The 20,921-nt window shown below is 39.3% G+C and overlaps 2 protein-coding genes across 3 annotated transcripts in view; one reads left to right on the top strand and one right to left on the bottom strand.

The window, feature by feature from the left end:
* Positions 1 to 1,082: 1,082 nt before the first annotated feature.
* slc41a2a (solute carrier family 41 member 2a) lies at positions 1,083 to 10,040 on the bottom strand. 2 transcript variants are annotated; one of them, XM_062992554.1, is made up of 11 exons: positions 9,848 to 10,040; positions 9,660 to 9,767; positions 8,759 to 8,830; positions 7,444 to 7,588; positions 7,057 to 7,203; positions 6,822 to 6,969; positions 4,211 to 4,290; positions 3,844 to 3,975; positions 3,402 to 3,550; positions 3,120 to 3,301; positions 1,083 to 1,251 (listed from the first exon to the last, which is right to left on the bottom strand). In XM_062992554.1, exons 1-11 carry the CDS (start codon positions 9,950 to 9,952, stop codon positions 1,143 to 1,145), a joined length of 1,377 nt encoding a protein of 458 aa, XP_062848624.1. In that variant the 5' UTR covers positions 9,953 to 10,040; the 3' UTR covers positions 1,083 to 1,142. The 2 variants fall into 2 exon arrangements, with proteins under 2 accessions (XP_062848624.1, XP_062848632.1); XM_062992562.1 differs by having other exon boundaries at positions 9,660 to 9,771; positions 9,848 to 9,871.
* Positions 10,041 to 17,008: 6,968 nt separating this feature from the next.
* Positions 17,009 to 20,921, top strand: part of washc4 (WASH complex subunit 4) — a 30,205-nt gene continuing 26,292 nt past the window's right edge. Inside the window, exon 1 of the mRNA XM_062992530.1 lies at positions 17,009 to 17,069. Within this exon, the coding sequence (XP_062848600.1) occupies positions 17,009 to 17,069 (61 nt within the window). The remainder of the gene's footprint in view (positions 17,070 to 20,921) is intronic.

The raw sequence follows: 20,921 nt of genomic DNA, 5'->3' as shown, positions 1-20,921 counted from the left end.
TTTGCAACAGTAGTGCGCCTGCGCGGAGTTATGTTCGCCTTCACATCAAGCACGGCTTACAGACAGTAGGTGCATATTCCAATTACTCCACTAGTGCTATGTGAAGTGAACTACACGAAACATTTACAGTGAGATTCCAAACCAGCGTTTAGTTGGAAGGGAACTTCAGACTGCGTAGGGAATAGTGAGCAACGCTTTATCACTACACAGGAAATTGAAAGTAAAATTTACCCATCAGTCATCGCGTGTCTTGTGAGTTAAGACAGCTGGCACATTAGCAAAGAGCAGCAAATGGTACAATGTATTTATTAGGATTTTAACGTCATGTTTTGGTAACATTAATGACAGAAACGTAGGCACATTTGCACTTTTTTACTTGAAATATCTATTGCACAATTTTTTTATACTTGAAGTCTAGCAGTGTACTGTACTATACATCTGTATTGCACACTTCATCGGATGCTATACTGTTGTTGTTGCTGCTGTTATTTTTTAAATATTTTTTATTCTATGTTTATATATAGTACAACTTTCTATTATTTAATTGGATTGTTTATATGTTGACACCAGCACCAAAAGAAATTACTTGTACACCTGGTACAAAATGAAGATGGCGAAAATAAAGATTCTGATTCTGAAACAGTAGTTACTCATTACACAAGATTCATCAGTTCACAAGTTTAATGTCAAACACACTCATGGACTGAATTTTGTATCTCCAGTTCACCTCACTTGCATGTCTTTGGACTGTGGGAGGAAACCGGAGCTCCCAGAGGAAACCCACGCAGACACGAGGAGAACATGCAAACTCCACACAGAAAGGACCCGGACCGCTTACCTAGGGATCGAACCCAGGACCTTCTTGCTGTGAGTGCTACCCACTGAGCCACCGTGCCACTTGCAAATGGTACAACTGGAATGTGCCAGACTAATGTTGCTGAAAACTACCAACAATGTGAAAGTAACCAGAAACACTGCAAAATTCGACAGAAAATTAATTTAGCTTTTTACTTGTACATTAGCTAATCACGAGCAATACAACACAATGTACACATGACACAAACCTGTTATGTTCATAAAAATCATGTTTATTTACATATTACATACACAATATGATACATTGTTGTAGTTTGCTAGTTACTTTAGAAAACCAAGGAATGGTCAAAAATTGCTGTCACTGCGACGCTCTGGCGTTTTCGTGATGTTGCAGGGCATTTCAAATACCAGTAGTACCGTGTAACTCGTGCAGTGCTGTAATACATCATCAAAGTGCGAATATGAGACAAATCAGCATTTATAGCGGGGGGTTCTGATAAATTGTGAGAATCACCTTTTCCAAGGTGAAAACGCTTATCGTAAAAACAAAGGTTAACGTGGATTAATGTACTAAAAAAACTACACAGGAAAACTAAACCTGTCGTTCTATTACTGCTCATAAGTTCTCTCCATTACTAACAGTTAAAAATCAATATATACGTAAATACAATAAAACCTGCACTTTACCTTTACTTCTTTATTGTTTTCTTACGCTTCTTATTTATTTATTTACTTATTTATTAGGATTTTAATGTCATGTTTTACACACCTTGGTTACATTCATGACAGAAACGGTTACTCGTTAAACAAGATTTATCAGTTCACAAGTTTAATGTCAAACACCGTCATGGGCAATTTTGTATTTCTAATTCAAAATGCAGGTGGAACCGGCGTGGACAGTGGAGACTGAGGAGGAGAAGGGTGGTGAGGAACAGGAGATCCAGGAGAGGGGAAGGCTTGCGTCCAGGAAAACAATGAAGCAGGGCGTCCAGGGAAAGGAAGAAGCAAGACGTCCAGGAAAATAGGGAGGTTTGGCGTTTAGGGGAAAAGACGAGAGACTTTGTGTTTCAGAGGAAGGAGAGCTGATCTCAGTTTGTAGTGGCATCAACAGACGATCTGGTAAGGAGTGGAGGGAAACCAGAGGCTTTTAAAGGGTTAGTATTGAAGAGCAGATTGGGACCAGGTATGCATGATCAGCAATGGGGGAAATCTAGTGGTAGAACTATAGAGGTAAAACTGGGGCAGTTCTCTTTAGCTCCACCAGATGTCGCCAGAGCTTCCCAGAGCGGAGCATAATGAAAACGCATGCACAGATGAGGCGCCTGACACTCTGTGGTTTAAAAGATGTAACATAAAGCCTCCACAAGGGGGCGTACAAGCTTATTACATTTTTTATTAAAGTTTTTAATTTTTCTCTGCGACTTATTTTTCGTCTTTTCGCCTCACGACCCTCCTAGGGTCGCATTCACATGAGAAGCAGCAAAACCTGAGAGAAGTTTGGTCTGAGGTGTTCATATGGCGTTCTTTTAGTACAATAAACCACATTAAGCTTTTTTTTTTAAACCATAAGCGTTTTAGACTCTCGGAAACGCTGGTTCTCAAAATTTCTCAGCACCCCGAGCTATAACAAAGGTTTAAAAAGTTAAACATTAAGAAAAATACAGCTAAACATAGACAAATGTGGGTTTGACGGTTATTTCAAAGTAATAACCTTCAACAAAATGCTGGATTTACCTACAACAACACAGACAAGAAAAAAGCTTTTTATTAATTGTGTGGCATTAATAAGCATAGAATGTATCATTTTTTTTAGTCAATACTGTTTGCCACTTTAAAAGCCCTGAACGTCCATGTAAATTCCCATAAATCAAATAAATGACCTGTTCTGCTAAAACATGCCACATGGAGTCAGCAAAGTGCAACAGATGGTTTGCTCACTATTTTATTGAGACTATAGAAATTTTACCGTTTTGAGTTGATGGTCAAATATGCAAATCATGCATGTTTTATGTTGGTTCACAAAATGACCTCAACCATCAACCTCTATACCACTGCTGATATCGTGGGTTACACTCTGTCCAGTAAATGTGTTCATTCACCTTAGTGGTTTGTTAGCAGTATTTGAGGGACATGGAATGTTAAGTAGAGGACTGACAGGCATTCAGCCTGCATACATTTTAAACATATTTGTAAATGTAAAACAAATTGTGAGAACAAATTACAATTGTTAAATCCGTTAATATGTTTTTAATAAAAAAAAATAATAAAAAAGATAAAGTTAGATAAAGTTCCTGTTATCTCACTTTCCTAAATGTGTGTCCTTGTTACTGATAAACCAGAGCAAGTAAAAACAGAGGGCTAACAGGCTGGTTCCAAGTAGATCCCCTATCGCTGTCAAATATGGGATAGAAAAGCTATCTGGGTCTCGGCCATAATGCCACAAACAACGAACCATCCAGTCAGCTATGCACAGCAGTAGAAAAACCTAAGGAAACATAAATACTTAATTAAATAATTACGATTACATCCCACATTACAACATAACTATGCACACTGTTTAAAGAACAGTAAAAATCATTTCTAACCTGTGTGAAAGCTGCTAATAAGTAGAGGGTAATAAAGACTGCTGTTGGGCTGGTGTTGTCACCTTGCATTAAATAAATGATGTAGAGAAAAACCACATGGCCTGGAATGGCTAGTAGAAGCAAAACCTGTGCCGTTTTGCTGTTGTACCCTACCACACAAAAACATACATTAGTATGTTTACAAAAGTAATCAAAGTAATGTTTTAAGGCAATAATTCTCAACCGTTCGGGCCAACTAGGCCCTCATCTAAAAGGCTGCATAAATGAATTCCACTACAGCAAAAATAAGCCTTACGTACATATGTGTGGGTGGCATCTGCATCATGGTTACAGTAATTTTCATGTATTAGAGACATTTACAATAGCAACTGATTGTTTTACGTCTTTGGGTCATTCATAACAATTAGCATTTATAGCATTAACATTGCAGGTGTGTATTTACCTTTACTAAAAAATATATGAAATGGACAGAAACAGCCATTGGCCTTCTCAGTCAGTTCTCCCAGAGAACAGTGATAATGAAGGTATGTGGTTATACGACTAGATTGGATAGCAGCCAGGTTACCACCAACACCTAAAGCATGTATAAACAGTTAAACAAAGGAATACAATTTGTTATAAAAATTTTGTGTGATTAAATTTTTTTATTATGGTTGCTATTCTGCACTCCATTAATATGTTTTTACAAGAACATATTAAATGCCACTGACAATTATAGTCACCACTCTGTATTGTCTTCACATAAAATATTGTACTCCAAAAAGAGAGATAACAAAGTGAAGTAAAAAACTGCTATTATCTTTACTTACCGTTTATAACAGGTGAATAAATCACTAGTCCCGTTAGATTTGAATTAGTCATGGTTTTCTTCAAAATAAGTCCACCCATGCTGAGAACAAACATAAGTATGTATTTTACTTTATTGGTCTATATTAAAAGAAGATAAAGGTAAATGTAAAATGGTTAATAAATTACAGTACATCATTCCTTTCCTAAAGTATACCCACTACATGAAGTGCTATGTGCTAACCAGGGGCAGACATGTATAGCAATATCTACTATAGATGGTAGATAAAGGTAGTGTTTCTAAAGTTACATTGGTGCAGCAACATTTTCAACAAGGTGTAAACACTGGTACCATTGCCCAATTAGTTTTTTGTGCATTGTAAGCTGCATGACATTTGTGATACCAGTTCTTGTCTAAAGGGCAGTTTCCCAATATATTATTGGCCAGAAAGCATATTCAAGTGCATTTCTAGTGGATAATAAAGCAGTGTCAATCTCACCAGTTCTTATTAAAACTTTACGCACTTAGGTGCCATAGCATTAAAACATGCTAGCACACTAGAGCTGACATCTCAAACTTGTGATTTTGAATGGATGCCTACACGGACAATGATTGGCTCGTCTATTGGGTTGGATGCTGGACAGGATTCCTTATAACTGATGCATTGACGACCTCTGCTGGTTGATCGATGGCGCCTTTACAGAGATGGGGGGATAAAGGAGATCAGGGTGTGATTCTGGCATGTTAAGCTTGTATCAAACAAATTAAAAATGAAAAAGTTTTGATAAATCCCACTTGTGACCAAAGCATATTTTATTTCCATATAATTCTAAATATAGAGCTTTATGTAAACGTATACTATGTTTAAATAAATAAGTGAATGTATAACTGAATATGTAAATTGACCAGATCTGTCAAATGAAAACCTGGGTTTGTTATTTGTTCGGCTGGCATATATAGTAGGGGGAACAAACACTTGTAGAAAAAGTGTGTGTGAATGCTTTAAGCTGGGAAAAAAAAACTGGGATGAAAAAAGTAAGCTCCTTGTGTGCACTGTTAGCCTGGACTTTATATCTAATCAAACATTTTTAGTACAACTTACATAAATTATTTAAGTTTTTTTGCTCTACTAAAAAATTAAAATGAGTACAATGTACTCATTTGAGTACACATTTAAATGTGCTAAAAGATTTAAGTTTACTAAACAAAAAAAAATACTTTTCTATCAGATTAACTTAAAAAAGTTAAGGTAATTAAACAGAAAAACGCCACCATTTAAGTGTAAGTCCGCCTTTTTTCAGCTTGCTGTGTGAAACTGAGTACAGGTTCATGGTTACTGTGAAGAGTTTCATCAAAACTTTATATACAGTTTGTACAGTTTTTAAGATGTTTTCTTGACATATTGTATTTTATGTAAATACTTCTGAAGTGAAATAAAGAAAAATAACTTTATTATTCTGTCTGTTTTTCTATAAACATTTCTAATTGATATTTAAAACGTAATTAACATGAAAACTAAGAAGAAATCAATATTTTTGTCCATTGAGCTCAAGATAATAAGTAGAATTATTGGGAAAAGCAAAAAATAAAGTTTAATCAACTTGCCTTTTAGGTGTAATAACTTAATGTTTTAAGTTATGCTAACTCAAGTTTTCATTATACATTACTTAACTTTTTTAAGGCAACCGGTTTCCTCAAATTTTTTAAGTAGATTGAACTTATCCGGGCTTACAGTGTGGTGCAATAACTAGCCTTCAATCACATGGATGAACAACTAATCCTGTTAAGCTTTACTGATTTTATGTAATAAACACAAAAATAAAGCCATATACTTAAGTAGAAACAAATGTACCCTGGAAACAACCCCACCAGCTACTCATACAAGTGTTGCAAACCAAATGCTCACCAGTGAAACAAGAGAAGATAAGTCAGGTAGCAAATAAAAACTTGGGATGGTGTTGCACCACACATGGGAAAACTAAAACCTGTGGGGGGTACCTGTGATTACAATAAATTCTTGGTTTGTGGCAACAACCTATAATGAATCAGAAGTAAATTGATCTTTTTTGCTATTTTATTTATGTATTTCCTCCTTTTTCTCCCAATTTAGCATAGCCAATTAGTCTTCCTCTGATGGGGACCCCAACTGCATCTGAGGAGGGTATATTTGCCTGACACATGCTCCCTCCAACGTGTGTGCAGTCCACCGACCCCTTCTTATTCGCCCAATTCTTTGGTGCATTTGCATGTGAGGCCAGTCTCACGCACTGATCTTCACGTTCCTCCGCTTTTGTACAGGTGCCTCAGGCTACTAACCAGGGACCTTACACAGCATCAAAGATCCAACCCCCTTTTTAGTCCGGTCTTTTTCTACCCAGCAGATTAGTGGGAAACTGTGCTTGCTAGGGGGCGCTTGGCCGATCAGTAGCAGAGTGGAGATTTGACTCAGAGAGTTTAAAATCCCTGCACTGGTGTGCTAGTAGAAAATCCCGCTGCGCCACCTGAGCGCCCAGTAAGTTTTCCTAGGTTGATTTAGTAATGGTGCTACATTTACACACTGCAGCTTTAAATCAGTTATATTTTAATGGGAAAATGTTTGCGACCAGATTGTAAAATTTAAATCAATTACTGACCTGCTAATAACCATGGCTGTGATTACAGGTTCCCAACCACAATACAGGAGTTTACGGCTCTCTGAGTGACGAAATGAAATTACCACCCAGACTGGTGTTAGACACAGAAAAGAAATACACACTGTGTAGATAACCAGTGGCTGGCTCTCTAAAAAGAATCAGACAAAAAGAGAGTGAAGAATAAGGCCAAAAGATCATTATACTCATAACTTACTTTTAATTTATTTTGTCTTACCGTTGTATTTGAAGAACCCTTGACTGATGACAGCAAGCAGGCCCAGAGTAATAAGATCACCAAAACTGGCTGCGATTGGTGCTGCTATGTTATCTGGGTTAATGCCTGTCCTCTTTGATCCAACAATCACACCCACCATAATGATACCTTTAAGAAGCAAATTACATACAGGTAAAATGGCACTCAGTGTGTACAATAGTTAGTTACATAATTGGTCCATACAACACATACTTATTCTGCAACCACTTATTTTGAGAATTCCATTTCTGTGCCATTCTGACAGATCTCATAATATGCTCTTATAATTTAGTGATGGCATAAGAAAAAAAAATTCACTTAGAATTTAATGTAAATTTATTGAATTTAGTTTAAAAGCCATATTCCTACCTTGCAACAAAGATGCCATAAATGCTGTCACAACACTACTGCAGCATAACATTACTGTGTGGTTCATGGTAAGTTTCTTATCCAGAACCCATCCAAAAACAGAAGCAGCCAAAGCAGCAAGAAAACCTAGTACTGTGGCCTGAACCTATAAGGAGAATAAAAACAAACTTTAAGTCTAGGATTAATATTCTTTATTACTGTGCATCAGAATTTAGAACATTTAATTTATCCATAATTCCATAATTATATATATGGTATTTTACTGATTTAAGTATTTTTAAATGAAGCTACACTGCTGTTGCATGTGCAGAATGAAGCCTGGCATAGTCTTGCTGAACAGTGTGAATCTCCTGGGAAACGACATTGCACTGATAGCAGCATACATCTCTCTAAAATCCCAATATATGTCTACACATCAACTGTACCTTTACACATATGAAAGTCATCCATCCTGTGGGCAATAATGCACTGCCATACCATGTTGGCTTTTGCACCTTTTGCTGATAACAGCCTGGATGGCACAGAGAACTAATTTTTTCCAAAGAAAATCTGAAGTCATCAGACCACAGCACATGTTTCAATTGTCTTTTATCCCATATGGAAATGGATATGGATCCATATGGATCTGGGGCCCAGATAACTCAGTGGCATTTCTGCATGAAATGATGTATTTCTTTCTTTTTGTGTAGTAGAGTTTCAGGTTGCATTTCTTGGACTGTGTTAAGTAACTGTGGCTATATTCATCACAATAGCATGACAGTTTCTCATGCAATGCCACCTGAGTGCTTAGAGGTAATGTACATTCAACAGCGGTGTACGACCTTGCCCCACACAAAAATCCCAGAGATTTTCTGGATTTCCCAGTTCTTTCACAAAAATATATGCAGTAGATTGTGACAGACCTAAACTGAAAAGATTTCATGCACTGAAAGATTTTATGTCAAGACAAATCATTGCTTAAGAAGACTTAGCCTTGGTGGAGCCTTTTATACCCAGTCATGACCTTTAAATGTTACCGATTTACCTGCTAATTGTGGAATGTTTTATAATAGTTTTACCTGAATATTATTTTTAACAAAAAAAGTTTTTACTATTATTTTGCCCCTTATTTGTTTTGTGTGTCACAGGCATAAAACTCAATTTAAATTTACATAATACAACCAACAAATGAAATATTGGCATTTGTTTATACTTATGTTAGTTAAATAAAGGTTTAAGAAAATTAACAAATCACATATTCATGTTTGCATTGCATGTTCATAAAATGTCCAAACTTTTCTTGAAATGGGGCTTGTAAAAGAGAAATTCTGTTTACCTGCTTAAGGGCAAGGTTTCCAACAATTAGGTTCCACTTCTCTCTTGAGGAGTTTATTTTGCCAACATTAACCTGTATTAAATATGCAGCTCTGTTAAACCAGTTGGTAGTTGAGTCATTATAAATGTAAGAGTTTTTTAGAATTCAAACTGTATGCAAACATTCAAATACAATAACAGTGTATAATAACATAGCACACCTCTTTAGCATTACTCATTTAATGAGGTTGTTAAGATTTTTAGGCTGCCAACAATTTTAACCGCTGCAGCAGGACTGGATTTGAGTTTAACCACAAACATTGTTTTCTTTGCAGCACAATGCAATGTTTGACAACACAACCAAGATCATGTGACCATGGAAAAAGTATGTAACATATTACATCAGGAATGACATAGTAGGAACTATAATGAGACAATAGTAATGTATTTTAATGTATTGATTAAATATTTTTTATTTAATTACACCATAAAATGCCATTTTACCCACTAATTAGTCTATGGTGTATACCTACTGTATGTTGTATGCTAATAAAACCACTTCATGAAATTCACATTTGTCTGAATAGGACTTTACACACAAAAGATGAGCGTGCAGGTTTTCATACCAACCCAGAACAAGCTCTGTATTCTGCTTTGCAAGTGCAGCAAGTGGCCACATTGGGGGGAATTTAATCTTGAATGTTTTAACACACAAAGTTCCATTACGATGTCTAACATTGTTACTACATCAGATGCATTAATGTACAGTAGTGCTGTTTTGGATAGTAACTCACATTTGCACAGGACATGCTATTAGCTTTTTAAAAATCTAAATGTTTTTGAGTTTTGTGTTACAAAAGTAAGGCAGCATAATATAGGAAAATAGAGGTAAATTAAAGCACAGTAAGTTATTTTGTACTTACCGCTGTGGAGAGTCTTGATGCCAGTGTCATTTCGAGGTTCCCTTTTAGTCCAAGTAATGCCGGCACCAGAATAAAGATCTCGGATACTGTTTGAAACACATCCCAGTGCTTCCTTGCCAATACACAAAGATCTATCACCCATCAACATCTAACCCAGAGTCTACCTGTTTTCACACTTCTATACTTACCTGCACAGTGTCCAACAGCATGCCAGCCATCACTGTTCCAAATCCTGCCAGAAAAAATGGAACCAGTATTTGAAGTACCATACTGCAAGCAGATTCATTTGGCATTGCCTTTGCACAAATGGAGTTCTGTTCCTCTTCACTATCTGAAGTTGATGACAGTCGCAAAGGACTGTTTGAAATCAATGGGTCCCACTCTGAGTATCCATCTTCTGTATCTGTTGTGTTACTTTGGGGGAGACCGCAGGGTTTATCAAGTTCTCCATACTGACATAATGAAGGCAAAGTCTCATCATTTCTAATCTCAGGGTGAGCTGTTGTCCATTTTACCACATTCTGATTAGTTAAATCCATAAATATATTTAACTGTTTAAACATTTCTTCAAAGACTTAATGTACAAATTCTAGGTTTTTGTGAAATGTAGGATATATTGTGCAAATATATGCAAATTAATTGTATTTAATGTCTTGTTATTTTCAAAATACTTTATGATTATGATATAATACTGTGCATAGTGAAAGTTTTCTGTAATGCTTTTGAAAAGTTATTTGTTGGCCGATATCCGTCCTATCAAAAAACAGAGAGAAGAAGCATAAAAATACACATGCAAACCAACAGTAACAATAAATGAGCAATTAAGGAAATGAATTGGATTATTGTACAACAAATCATACTGCAGTTACAGATGTATGTCAAGGTTTTGGCACCCCTTCATTTTAAAGGTGATGAGTAAACATATACATTTTGCATGTGTGTGTGTGTGTGTGTGTGTGTGTGTGTGTGTGTGTGTGTGTGTGTGTGTGTGTGTGTGTGTGTGTGTGTGTGTGTGTGTGTATATATACAGTGTATCACAAAAGTGAGTACACCCCTCACATTTCTGCAAATATTTTATTATATCTTTTCATGGGACAACACTATAGACATGAAACTTGGATATAACTTAGAGTAGTCAGTGTACAGCTTGTATAGCAGTGTAGATTTACTGTCTTCTGAAAATAACTCAACACACAGCCATTAATGTCTAAATAGCTGGCAACATAAGTGAGTACACCCCACAGTGAACATGTCCAAATTGTGCCCAAAGTGTCAATATTTTGTGTGACCACCATTATTATCCAGCACTGCCTTAACCCTCCTGGGCATGGAATTCACCAGAGCTGCACAGGTTGCTACTGGAATCCTCTTCCACTCCTCCATGATGACATCACGGAGCTGGTGGATGTTAGACACCTTGAACTCCTCCACCTTCCACTTGAGGATGCGCCACAGGTGCTCAATTGGGTTTAGTCCATCACCTTTACCTTCAGCTTCCTCAGCAAGGCAGTTGTCATCTTGGAGGTTGTGTTTGGGGTCGTTATCCTGTTGGAAAACTGCCATGAGGCCCAGTTTTCGAAGGGAGGGGATCATGCTCTATGTTTCAGAATGTCACAGTACATGTTGGAATTCATGTTTCCCTCAATGAACTGCAGCTCCCCAGTGCCAGCAACACTCATGCAGCCCAAGACCATGATGCTACCACCACCATGCTTGACTGTAGGCAAGATACAGTTGTCTTGGTACTTCTCACCAGGGCGCCGCCACACATGCTGGACACCATCTGAGCCAAACAAGTTTATCTTGGTCTCGTCAGACCACAGGGCATTCCAGTAATCCATGTTCTTGGACTGCTTGTCTTCAGCAAACTGTTTGCGGGCTTTCTTGTGCGTCAGCTTCCTTCTGGGATGACGACCATGCAGACCGAGTTGATGCAGTGTGCGGCGTTTGGTCTGAGCACTGACAGGCTGACCTCCCACATCTTCAACCTCTGCAGCAATGCTGGCAGCACTCATGTGTCTATTTTTTAAAGCCAACCTCTGGATATGACGCCGAACACGTGGACTCAACTTCTTTGGTCGACCCTGGCGAAGCCTGTTCCGAGTGGAACCTGTCCTGGAAAACCGCTGTATGACCTTGGCCACCATGCTGTAGCTCAGTTTCAGGGTGTTAGCAATCTTCTTATAGCCCAGGCCATCTTTGTGGAGAGCAACAATTCTATTTCTCACATCCTCAGAGAGTTCTTTGCCATGAGGTGCCATGTTGAATATCCAGTGGCCAGTATGAGAGAATTGTACCCAAAACACCAAATTTAACAGCCCTGCTCCCCATTTACACCTGGAACCTTGACACATGACACCAGGGAGTGACAACGACAAATTTGGGCACAATTTGGACATGTTCACTGTGGGGTGTACTCACTTATGTTGCCAGCTATTTAGACATTAATGGCTGTGTGTTGAGTTATTTTCAGAAGACAGTAAATCTACACTGCTATACAAGCTGTACACTGACTACTCTAAGTTATATCCAAGTGTCATGTCTATAGTGTTGTCCCATGAAAAGATATAATTAAATATTTGCAGAAATGTGAGGGGTGTACTCACTTTTGTGATACACTGTATATACAGTGTATCACAAAAGTGAGTACACCCCTCACATTTCTGCAGATATTTAAGTATATCTTTTCATGGGACAACACTGACAAAATGACACTTTGACACAATGAAAAGTAGTCTGTGTGCAGCTTATATAACAGTGTAAATTTATTCTTCTCTCAAAAAAACTCAATATACAGCCATTAATGTCTAAACCACCGGCAACAAAAGTGAGTACACCCCTAAGAGACTACACCCCTAAATGTCCAAATTGAGCACTGCTTGTCATTTTCCCTCCAAAATGTCATGTGACTCGTTAGTGTTACTAGGTCTCAGGTGTGCATAGGGAGCAGGCGTGTTCAATTTAGTAGTACAGCTCTCACACTCTCTCATACTGGTCACTGAAAGTTCCAACATGGCACCTCATGGCAAAGAACTCTCTGAGGATCTTAAAAGACGAATTGTTGCGCTACATGAAGATGGCCAAGGCTACAAGAAGATTGCCAACACCCTGAAACTGAGCTGCAGCACAGTGGCCAAGATCATCCAGCGTTTTAAAAGAGCAGGGTCCACTCAGAACAGACCTCGCGTTGGTCGTCCAAAGAAGCTGAGTGCACGTGCTCAGCATCACATCCAACTGCTGTCTTTGAAAGATAGGCGCAGGAGTGCTGTCAGCATTGCTGCAGAGATTGAAAACGTGGGGGGTCAGCCTGTCAGTGCTCAGACCATACGCCGCACACTCCATCAAATTGGTCTGCATGGCTGTCACCCCAGAAGGAAGCCTCTTCTGAAGTCTTTACACAAGAAAGCCCGCAAACAGTTTGCTGAAGACATGTCAACAAAGGACATGGATTACTGGAACCATGTCCTATGGTCTGATGAGACCAAGATTAATTTGTTTGGTTCAGATGGTCTCAAGCATGTGTGGTGGCAATCAGGTGAGGAGTACAAAGATAAGTGTGTCATGCCTACAGTCAAGCATGGTGGTGGGAATGCCATGGTCTGGGGCTGCATGAGTGCAGCAGGTGTTAGGGAGTTACATTTCATTGAGGGACACATAAACTCCAATATGTACTGTGAAATACTGAAGCATAGCATGATCCCCTCCCTCCGGAAACTGGGTCGCAGGGCAGTGTTCCAGCATGATAATGACCCCAAACACACCTCTAAGACGACCACTGCTTTATTGAAGAGGCTGAGGGTAAAGGTGATGGACTGGCCAAGCATGTCTCCAGACCTAAACCCAATAGAACATCTTTGGGGCATCCTCAAGCGGAAGGTGGAGGAGCGCAAAGTCTCGAATATCCGCCAGCTCCGTGATGTCGTCATGGAGGAGTGGAAAAGCATTCCAGTGGCAACCTGTGAAGCTCTGGTAAACTCCATGCCCAGGAGAGTTAAGGCAGTTCTGGGAAATAATGGTGGCCACACAAAATATTGACACTTCAGGAACTTTCACTAAGGGGTGTACTCACTTTTGTTGCCGGTGGTTTAGACATTAATGGCTGTATATTGAGTTATTTTGAGGGAAGAATAAATTTACACTGTTATATAAGCTGCACACAGACTACTTTTCATTGTGTCAAAGTGTCATTTTGTCAGTGTTGTCCCATGAAAAGATATACTTAAATATCTGCAGAAATGTGAGGGGTGTACTCACTTTTGTGATACACTGTATATATATATATATACTGTATATATATATATATATATATAATTTGTTTTTTTTTAAATTATTATTATTATTATTATTATAAAATATTGTAGTTACATTTCCAGGTTTCACACAAAATAAAACATGTGAAGCTGGGTTAATCTGAATTGTATATGTCTCCTGTCAATTACCTAGACCGATACATATATAAAAAAATGTGTATAACTAATCTGTAACTGGAATATTTATATTTGGAAGATGTTTGAAAATATAAAATTTACTTTTTTGCAAACATAAAGAGTTTGGACTAAAGGAAAAAATTTTTTGTTCTGCTTAATATCTTTAAATTAAAGTATTGTAGTATTGTGGGAGTATTTACACCTTTTATATGTCCCATAAAATACATCAGGGTTCCTTAAACATAAAGTTCTATGTAGTACCTTTTGTGGTTTCATATATGAAAAGGGGATAATGAACCTTTAATGATTTTATATGGAACCATTCCCTTTACGAGTGCGGATGGACACAGTAAAATAAGTTTTGATTTACATATCATACTAGCATTAGTAAATGAAAGCATAAAATGTGCATCATTCATTTTTTTGTTTAAATTACTGTAGGCACCAGGCATTTAGTTAAGCTGTGAGTGTTTATTTTAAATATTTTGTTTTGATAAATGTAAATAAGCACTTACCTTAGGCAGAGCAACAGCACCTGTGTAACGAAGAGTCAGTATTTCCATTGTCAGGTCCCTGAGGTACTGCTGTTTCTCAGGATCCAAACCAACAGAGCAGTGAACCTGTAACGCTACACATCTTCACCACTGTATTACTGATACCTCCTACTTCAACTCCTCCTGCTGTAGTTCAGCATGTCAGATGATAGTCTGAACAAATTTCCATTATTCCTGCCTTGTTGCGCTGGCACCAGAGGCCGGGAGAGACCATAATTGCAGCAGTCATTGTCCCGCCCCTTACAGACACACAGCCAGTCTTATGACTGTGTAGACTTCTGGCTGTCTGATAGCATACACATATTATCTGCCCAGTCTACACCCCTTGTCTGTGATTAGCTTATTGTTATTGTCTGCACCTGTTTCACATTGTGAGTCTAATTAGTTTGTGTATTTATACCTCTTGAGTGCCCTTGGTTCTTGGCTCTTTTGCTATTTTGAATGTGTACAAATCATTATACTAGTCATTTTATTGTGTCTAGTTTTTATGTGGTAGGTGTAATGTATTTTACATTGTCAATTTGATTTATTATATTGCAGTGGCCAACAGAACTGTAATGACTATGGTCAAGTGTAGCAGCACAGATAACATAAACAATATTTACTAAAAGGCTAAAGAAAGAATCCAGGACTGCATTGGGTTAACAGATTGGTGGGTGTTTGTTGACGCTACAAGCAGCCTAGATGGATACACAGACACTGTGACATCCTATATCAGCTTTTGTGAAAACATTTGCATACCCACCAAGACTTACATTTAATATACCATTGACAAGCCCCTCAATTGACTGGTCAGGATCGTACACAGTGTTTAAGAGACCGATGTGGTGTATCATGGGGGGGCAGCACGTGGCTTAAAATGGAGCTCCACTGTGACCAGCTCATTTCCTATCTGGAGGAACTGCAGGGACGGCCCTGCACTTGTGAGCAGCTGAGGGAAATTGCAACCACTGTCACCACTTCTGCCAGCTCGCTGGCCATTCGGCCGCTTTAGAGACTTTGTGCAGGCACTTCGGCCGGCAGCGGGACGCCACCTAAAACACATGGAAAAGAGGGGGCAATGTAACAATTGGTGGGTATTTGGGCCACACCCACTGGACTGTAATTGCAAATTATGCAAATAATAGTAGTGGTAGCCCAGTGGTTAAAGTACTGGATTAGTAACCAGAAGGTTGCTGGTATAAGCCCCACCACTGCCAAGTTGCCACTGTTTGGACTCTGAGCAAGGCCCTTAACCCTCAATTGCTTGAACTGTGTTTGGTCACAGTTGTAAGTCGCTTTAGATAAAGGAGTCTGCTAATGTGTTAATGGTTATAGGTTGGAAATACTTGTGGGTAGTCTGTTGATTTTAGAGGGCTTGACTCTTTTTACTGGTTCTGTTGTGTTGATGGTACACTGCCTGGCCAAAAAAAAGGTCACCACCTGGATTTAACTAAGCAAATAGGTAAGAGCCTCCCATTGGATAATTACTGCATGGGTGATTATGTTTCAGCTGGCAACAAGTTATTTAACCCTAACTGATGCAGTGAGTAGCTTCTCATTTGTTAAACAACCATGTCGAAAGACACATCCTGTGGTCGTGGAAAAGATGTTAATCTGTTTCTGAAGGGTCAAATTATCGGCATGCATCTAGCAGAGGAAACATCTAAGGAGATTGCTGAAACTACTAAAATCGGGTTAAGAACTGTCCAACGCATTATTAAAAAGTGAAAGGACAGTGGGGAAACATCATCTTCGAGGAAGGAATGTGGTCAGGAAAAAAAATCTTGAATGATCATGATCGGCTATCACTTAAACGTTTGGTGAAATGAAATCATAAAAAACTACAGTAGAACTCCAGGATATGTTTAATAGTGAAAGTAAGAACATTTCCACACGCACAATGCGAAAGGAACTCAAGGGATTGGGACTAAACAGCTGTGTAGCCTTAAGAAGACCTGAACCTGATCTTGGGGAAAAATTAATGCAACTCTGGACAGAAATAAATGTTGTGACATTGCAGAAGCTTGTGGAAACGATGCCACAGCGAATGTGTGCCGTAATCAAAGCTAAAGGCGATCCAACCAAATATTAGTGTGTGACCTTTTTTTTGGCCAGGCAGTGTATATCTGTGCTGTACACCCGTCAGTTTAAAGGAGCCTCCTCGGCTGCAATACTATTTCAGTAAATCAGTTTCGCATAAGTGTAGTATGTTTTCTGATTCTTTGTCGTGTGTGATTATGCTGGTTTTGTGTTCAAACCGCGTAATACATACTGGTTCAGGGCGGAGTCTAGTACGAGTAGTGTGCTTAGTATGCCATTTCGACCACAGCCAGATATCAGGCAGTGGTGCCTGTGTTTTATATTCTGTTAGCAGCTCTTTCTCAGCATGGCAGTGGAGGCGATCTCTCCTGACTGGGAATTCGACCGATTTGATGATGGATCTCAGAGTAAGAAGCGCCTTTGTTTAGCAAACAACCCGCAGTTTGGTTTTGTATTAAATAGTTAGCTAACCTAGGCTAAGTTAGCTAGCAGTCTAGGTTGATGTGTTGTGCTGTGGAGGTAAATGTACCAGACTATATTAAAATGCACTCTGTATTGTCATTAAAGGCACAGACTCGGAAGAATAGACTTGCTGTAAAACATACAAGAGTAACTTTAGCTGTTAGCTAGGAAAGTAGCATCTCGTGATTCTGTCTGGGAAGCCAAATAATCAAGACTCAGTGCTTGTTGTCTAAATGTTGGTACATAATTATATCAATATATTGATTAACGCGACCACTAAACGTAACTGTTGCGTTTAAGTGAGTGTACAGTATCCATCGTGTAGCCTTACTGTACAATTCTCTTACCACTGTCAGTCATATGACCATCACTGACAGCAAACTGTTGCGTGTGTGTGTGTCCTAAACGGTACTCCGCTCCCTATCCCCTACAAAGGGAACTTGCGTAAATTGTGAGTTTTTTCAGGTTAAATTGCTAATTCTGCGTGCTGACATTTTACAGTACATCATGAATGATGTTTTATAATTGCACTAAATAGTCGTCATTATGCTTTTATACATAGACTTGATATTGCGAACGTCTTCAAATAGTGCACTATCTAGTAAACAGCGTGTGATTTTGGACATAACATATACATGTTTTTACTGTTTACAAAAACGAACATTACAGGGAATCAGAAGTCGGAGATATTTACAGAACCTGCATTGTTTGACAGTTTTTTAAACAGAATATTCTATTATCTTCCAATATAATAGGTGTATGGAATAGAATTTCTTTGCTTTTGGTCTTCTTTGCCCTCCCCATTATTGGATTAAAGCTTCATTAACATTCTGCAGCAGAGATTCTCTCTTTTACCTTCTCTTAGGTAGTTTTTCTTGTTGAATGCTCCAATAACAATATATTGCATGATGGAATGCTTTTTTGGAGGCAAAGGTCTCTATACTTTTAAAATTAGGCATATTATAATCTGTTTTCAATATTGCACTTTTATATTAGAATGAGGATTTAAAGAAATAGAATGTAAACTAAAATATCACATTCTGGCAATTACACATTTGATGAGAAATGATGAAGTCAAGTAATCATAATCAGATGTTTAAGGGAGCAAGAGATTTCCTTTTTTGGTGCAGGGGAAACCTGGCTGTACAATATCATAATACATAAAGCAGTAAATGTGAAAAAGAAAGATATTTAATGCCATTTGTAATGCAATTGGCCAGCAGTTTCACAATGGAACTAAAATATGAAATTGTAAAATGCTTGTTTCATTATTGTAACATTAAAGTTGGCCAGATGAACCATGTCTATATAGAATGCACATATATAGATATATACAGTATATATATATATATATATATATACATACATATACATACATACATACATACAGGGGTTGGACAAAATAACTGAAACACCTGTCATTTTAGTGTGGGAGGTTTCATGGCTAAATTGGACCAGTCTGGTGGCCAATCTTCATTAATTGCACATTGCACCAGTAAGAGCAGAGTGTGAAGGTTCAATTAGCAGGGTAAGAGCACAGTTTTGCTCAAAATATTGCAATGCACACAACATTATGGGTGACATACCAGAGTTCAAAAGAGGACAAATTGTTGGTGCACGTCTTGCTGGCGCATCTGTGACCAAGACAGCAAGTCTTTGTGATGTATCAAGAGCCACGGTATCCAGGGTAATGTCAGCATACCACCAAGAAGGACAAACCACATCCAACAGGATTAACTGTGGACGCAAGAGGAAGCTGTCTGAAAGGGATGTTCGGGTGCTAACCCGGATTGTATCCAAAAAACATAAAACCACGGCTGCCCAAATCACGGCAGAATTAAATGTGCACCTCGACTCTCCTGTTTCCACCAGAACTGTCCGTCGGGAGCTCCACAGGGTCAATATACACGGCCGGGCTGCTATAGCCAAACCTTTGGTCACTCGTGCCAATGCCAAACGTCGGTTTCAATGGTGCAAGGAGCGCAAATCTTGGGCTGTGGACAATGTGAAACATGTATTGTTCTCTGATGAGTCCACCTTTACTGTTTTCCCCACATCCGGGAGAGTTACGGTGTGGAGAAGCCCCAAAGAAGCGTACCACCCAGACTGTTGCATGCCCAGAGTGAAGCATGGGGGTGGATCAGTGATGGTTTGGGCTGCCATATCATGGCATTCCCTTGGCCCAATACTTGTGCTAGATGGGCGCGTCACTGCCAAGGACTACCGAACCATTCTGGAGGACCATGTGCATCCAATGGCGGTGCCGTGTATCAGGATGACAATGCACCAATACACACAGCAAGACTGGTGAAAGATTGGTTTGATGAACATGAAAGTGAAGTTGAACATCTCCCATGGCCTGCACAGTCACCAGATCTAAATATTATTGAGCCACTTTGGGGTGTTTTGGAGAAGCGAGTCAGGAAACGTTTTCCTCCACCAGCATCACGTAGTGACCTGGCCACTATCCTGCAAGAAGAATGGCTTAAAATCCCTCTGACCACTGTGCAGGACTTGTATATGTCATTTCCAAGACGAATTGACGCTGTATTGGCCGCAAAAGGAGGCCCTACACCATACTAATAAATTATTGTGGTCTAAAACCAGGTGTTTCAGTTATTTTGTCCAACCCCTGTACATACATACATACATACATACATACATGGGTTGGACAAAATAACTGAAACACCTGGTTTTAGACCACAATAATTTATTAGTATGGTGTAGGGCCTCCTTTTGCGGCCAATACAGCGTCAATTCGTCTTGGAAATGACATATACAAGTCCTGCACAGTGGTCAGAGGGATTTTAAGCCATTCTTCTTGCAGGATAGTGGCCAGGTCACTACGTGATGCTGGTGGAGGAAAACGTTTCCTGACTCGCTTCTCCAAAACACCCCAAAGTGGCTCAATAATATTTAGATCTGGTGACTGTGCAGGCCATGGGAGATGTTCAACCTCACTTTCATGTTCATCAAACCAATCTTTCACCAGTCTTGCTGTGTGTATTGGTGCATTGGTGCATTGTCATCCTGATACACGGCACCGCCATTGGATGCACATGGTCCTCCAGAATGGTTCGGTAGTCCTTGGCAGTGACGCGCCCATCTAGCACAAGTATTGGGCCAAGGGAATGCCATGATATGGCAGCCCAAACCATCACTGATCCACCCCCATGCTTCACTCTGGGCATGCAACAGTCTGGGTGGTACGCTTCTTTGGGGCTTCTCCACACCGTAACTCTCCCGGATGTGGAGAAAACAGTAAAGGTGGACTCATCAGAGAACAATACATGTTTCACATTGTCCACAGCCCAAGATTTGCGCTCCTTGCACCATTGAAACCGACGTTTGGCATTGGCACGAGTGACCAAAGGTTTGGCTATAGCAGCCCGGCCGTGTATATTGACCCTGTGGAGCTCCCGACGGACAGTTCTGGTGGAAACAGGAGATACAATCCGGGTTAGCACCCGAACATCCCTTTCAGACAGCTTTCTCTTGCGTCCACAGTTAATCCTGTTGGATGTGGTTTGTCCTTCTTGGTGGTATGCTGACATTACCCTGGATACCGTGGCTCTTGATACATCACAAAGACTTGCTGTCTTGGTCACAGATGCGCCAGCAAGACGTGCACCAACAATTTATCCTCTTTTGAACTCTGGTATGTCACCCATAATGTTGTGTGCATTGCAATATTTTGAGCAAAACTGTGCTCTTACCCTGCTAATTGAACCTTCACACTCTGCTCTTACTGGTGCAATGTGCAATTAATGAAGATTGGCCACCAGACTGGTCCAATT

Source organism: Trichomycterus rosablanca, chromosome 1 (assembly GCF_030014385.1).
Source record: "Trichomycterus rosablanca isolate fTriRos1 chromosome 1, fTriRos1.hap1, whole genome shotgun sequence".
Classification (NCBI taxonomy): domain Eukaryota; kingdom Metazoa; phylum Chordata; class Actinopteri; order Siluriformes; family Trichomycteridae; genus Trichomycterus; species Trichomycterus rosablanca.
The sequence above is the reverse complement of the archived record's forward strand: the minus strand, read 5'-3'. Positions and strand labels throughout refer to the sequence as shown.

Excerpts from the sequence above, each read along its gene's own strand:
- slc41a2a (XM_062992554.1), bottom strand. The coding sequence starts at position 9,952 with ATGCCAAATGAATCTGCTTGCAGTATGGTACTTCAAATACTGGTTCCA. Across the intron at positions 7,589-8,758 it reads GAAACCTTGCCCTTAAGCAG|GTTCAGGCCACAGTACTAGG; the intron begins GTAAACAGAATT and ends TTCTCCTTATAG. Across the intron at positions 7,204-7,443 it reads TATGGCATCTTTGTTGCAAG|GTATCATTATGGTGGGTGTG; the intron begins GTAGGAATATGG and ends TGCTTCTTAAAG.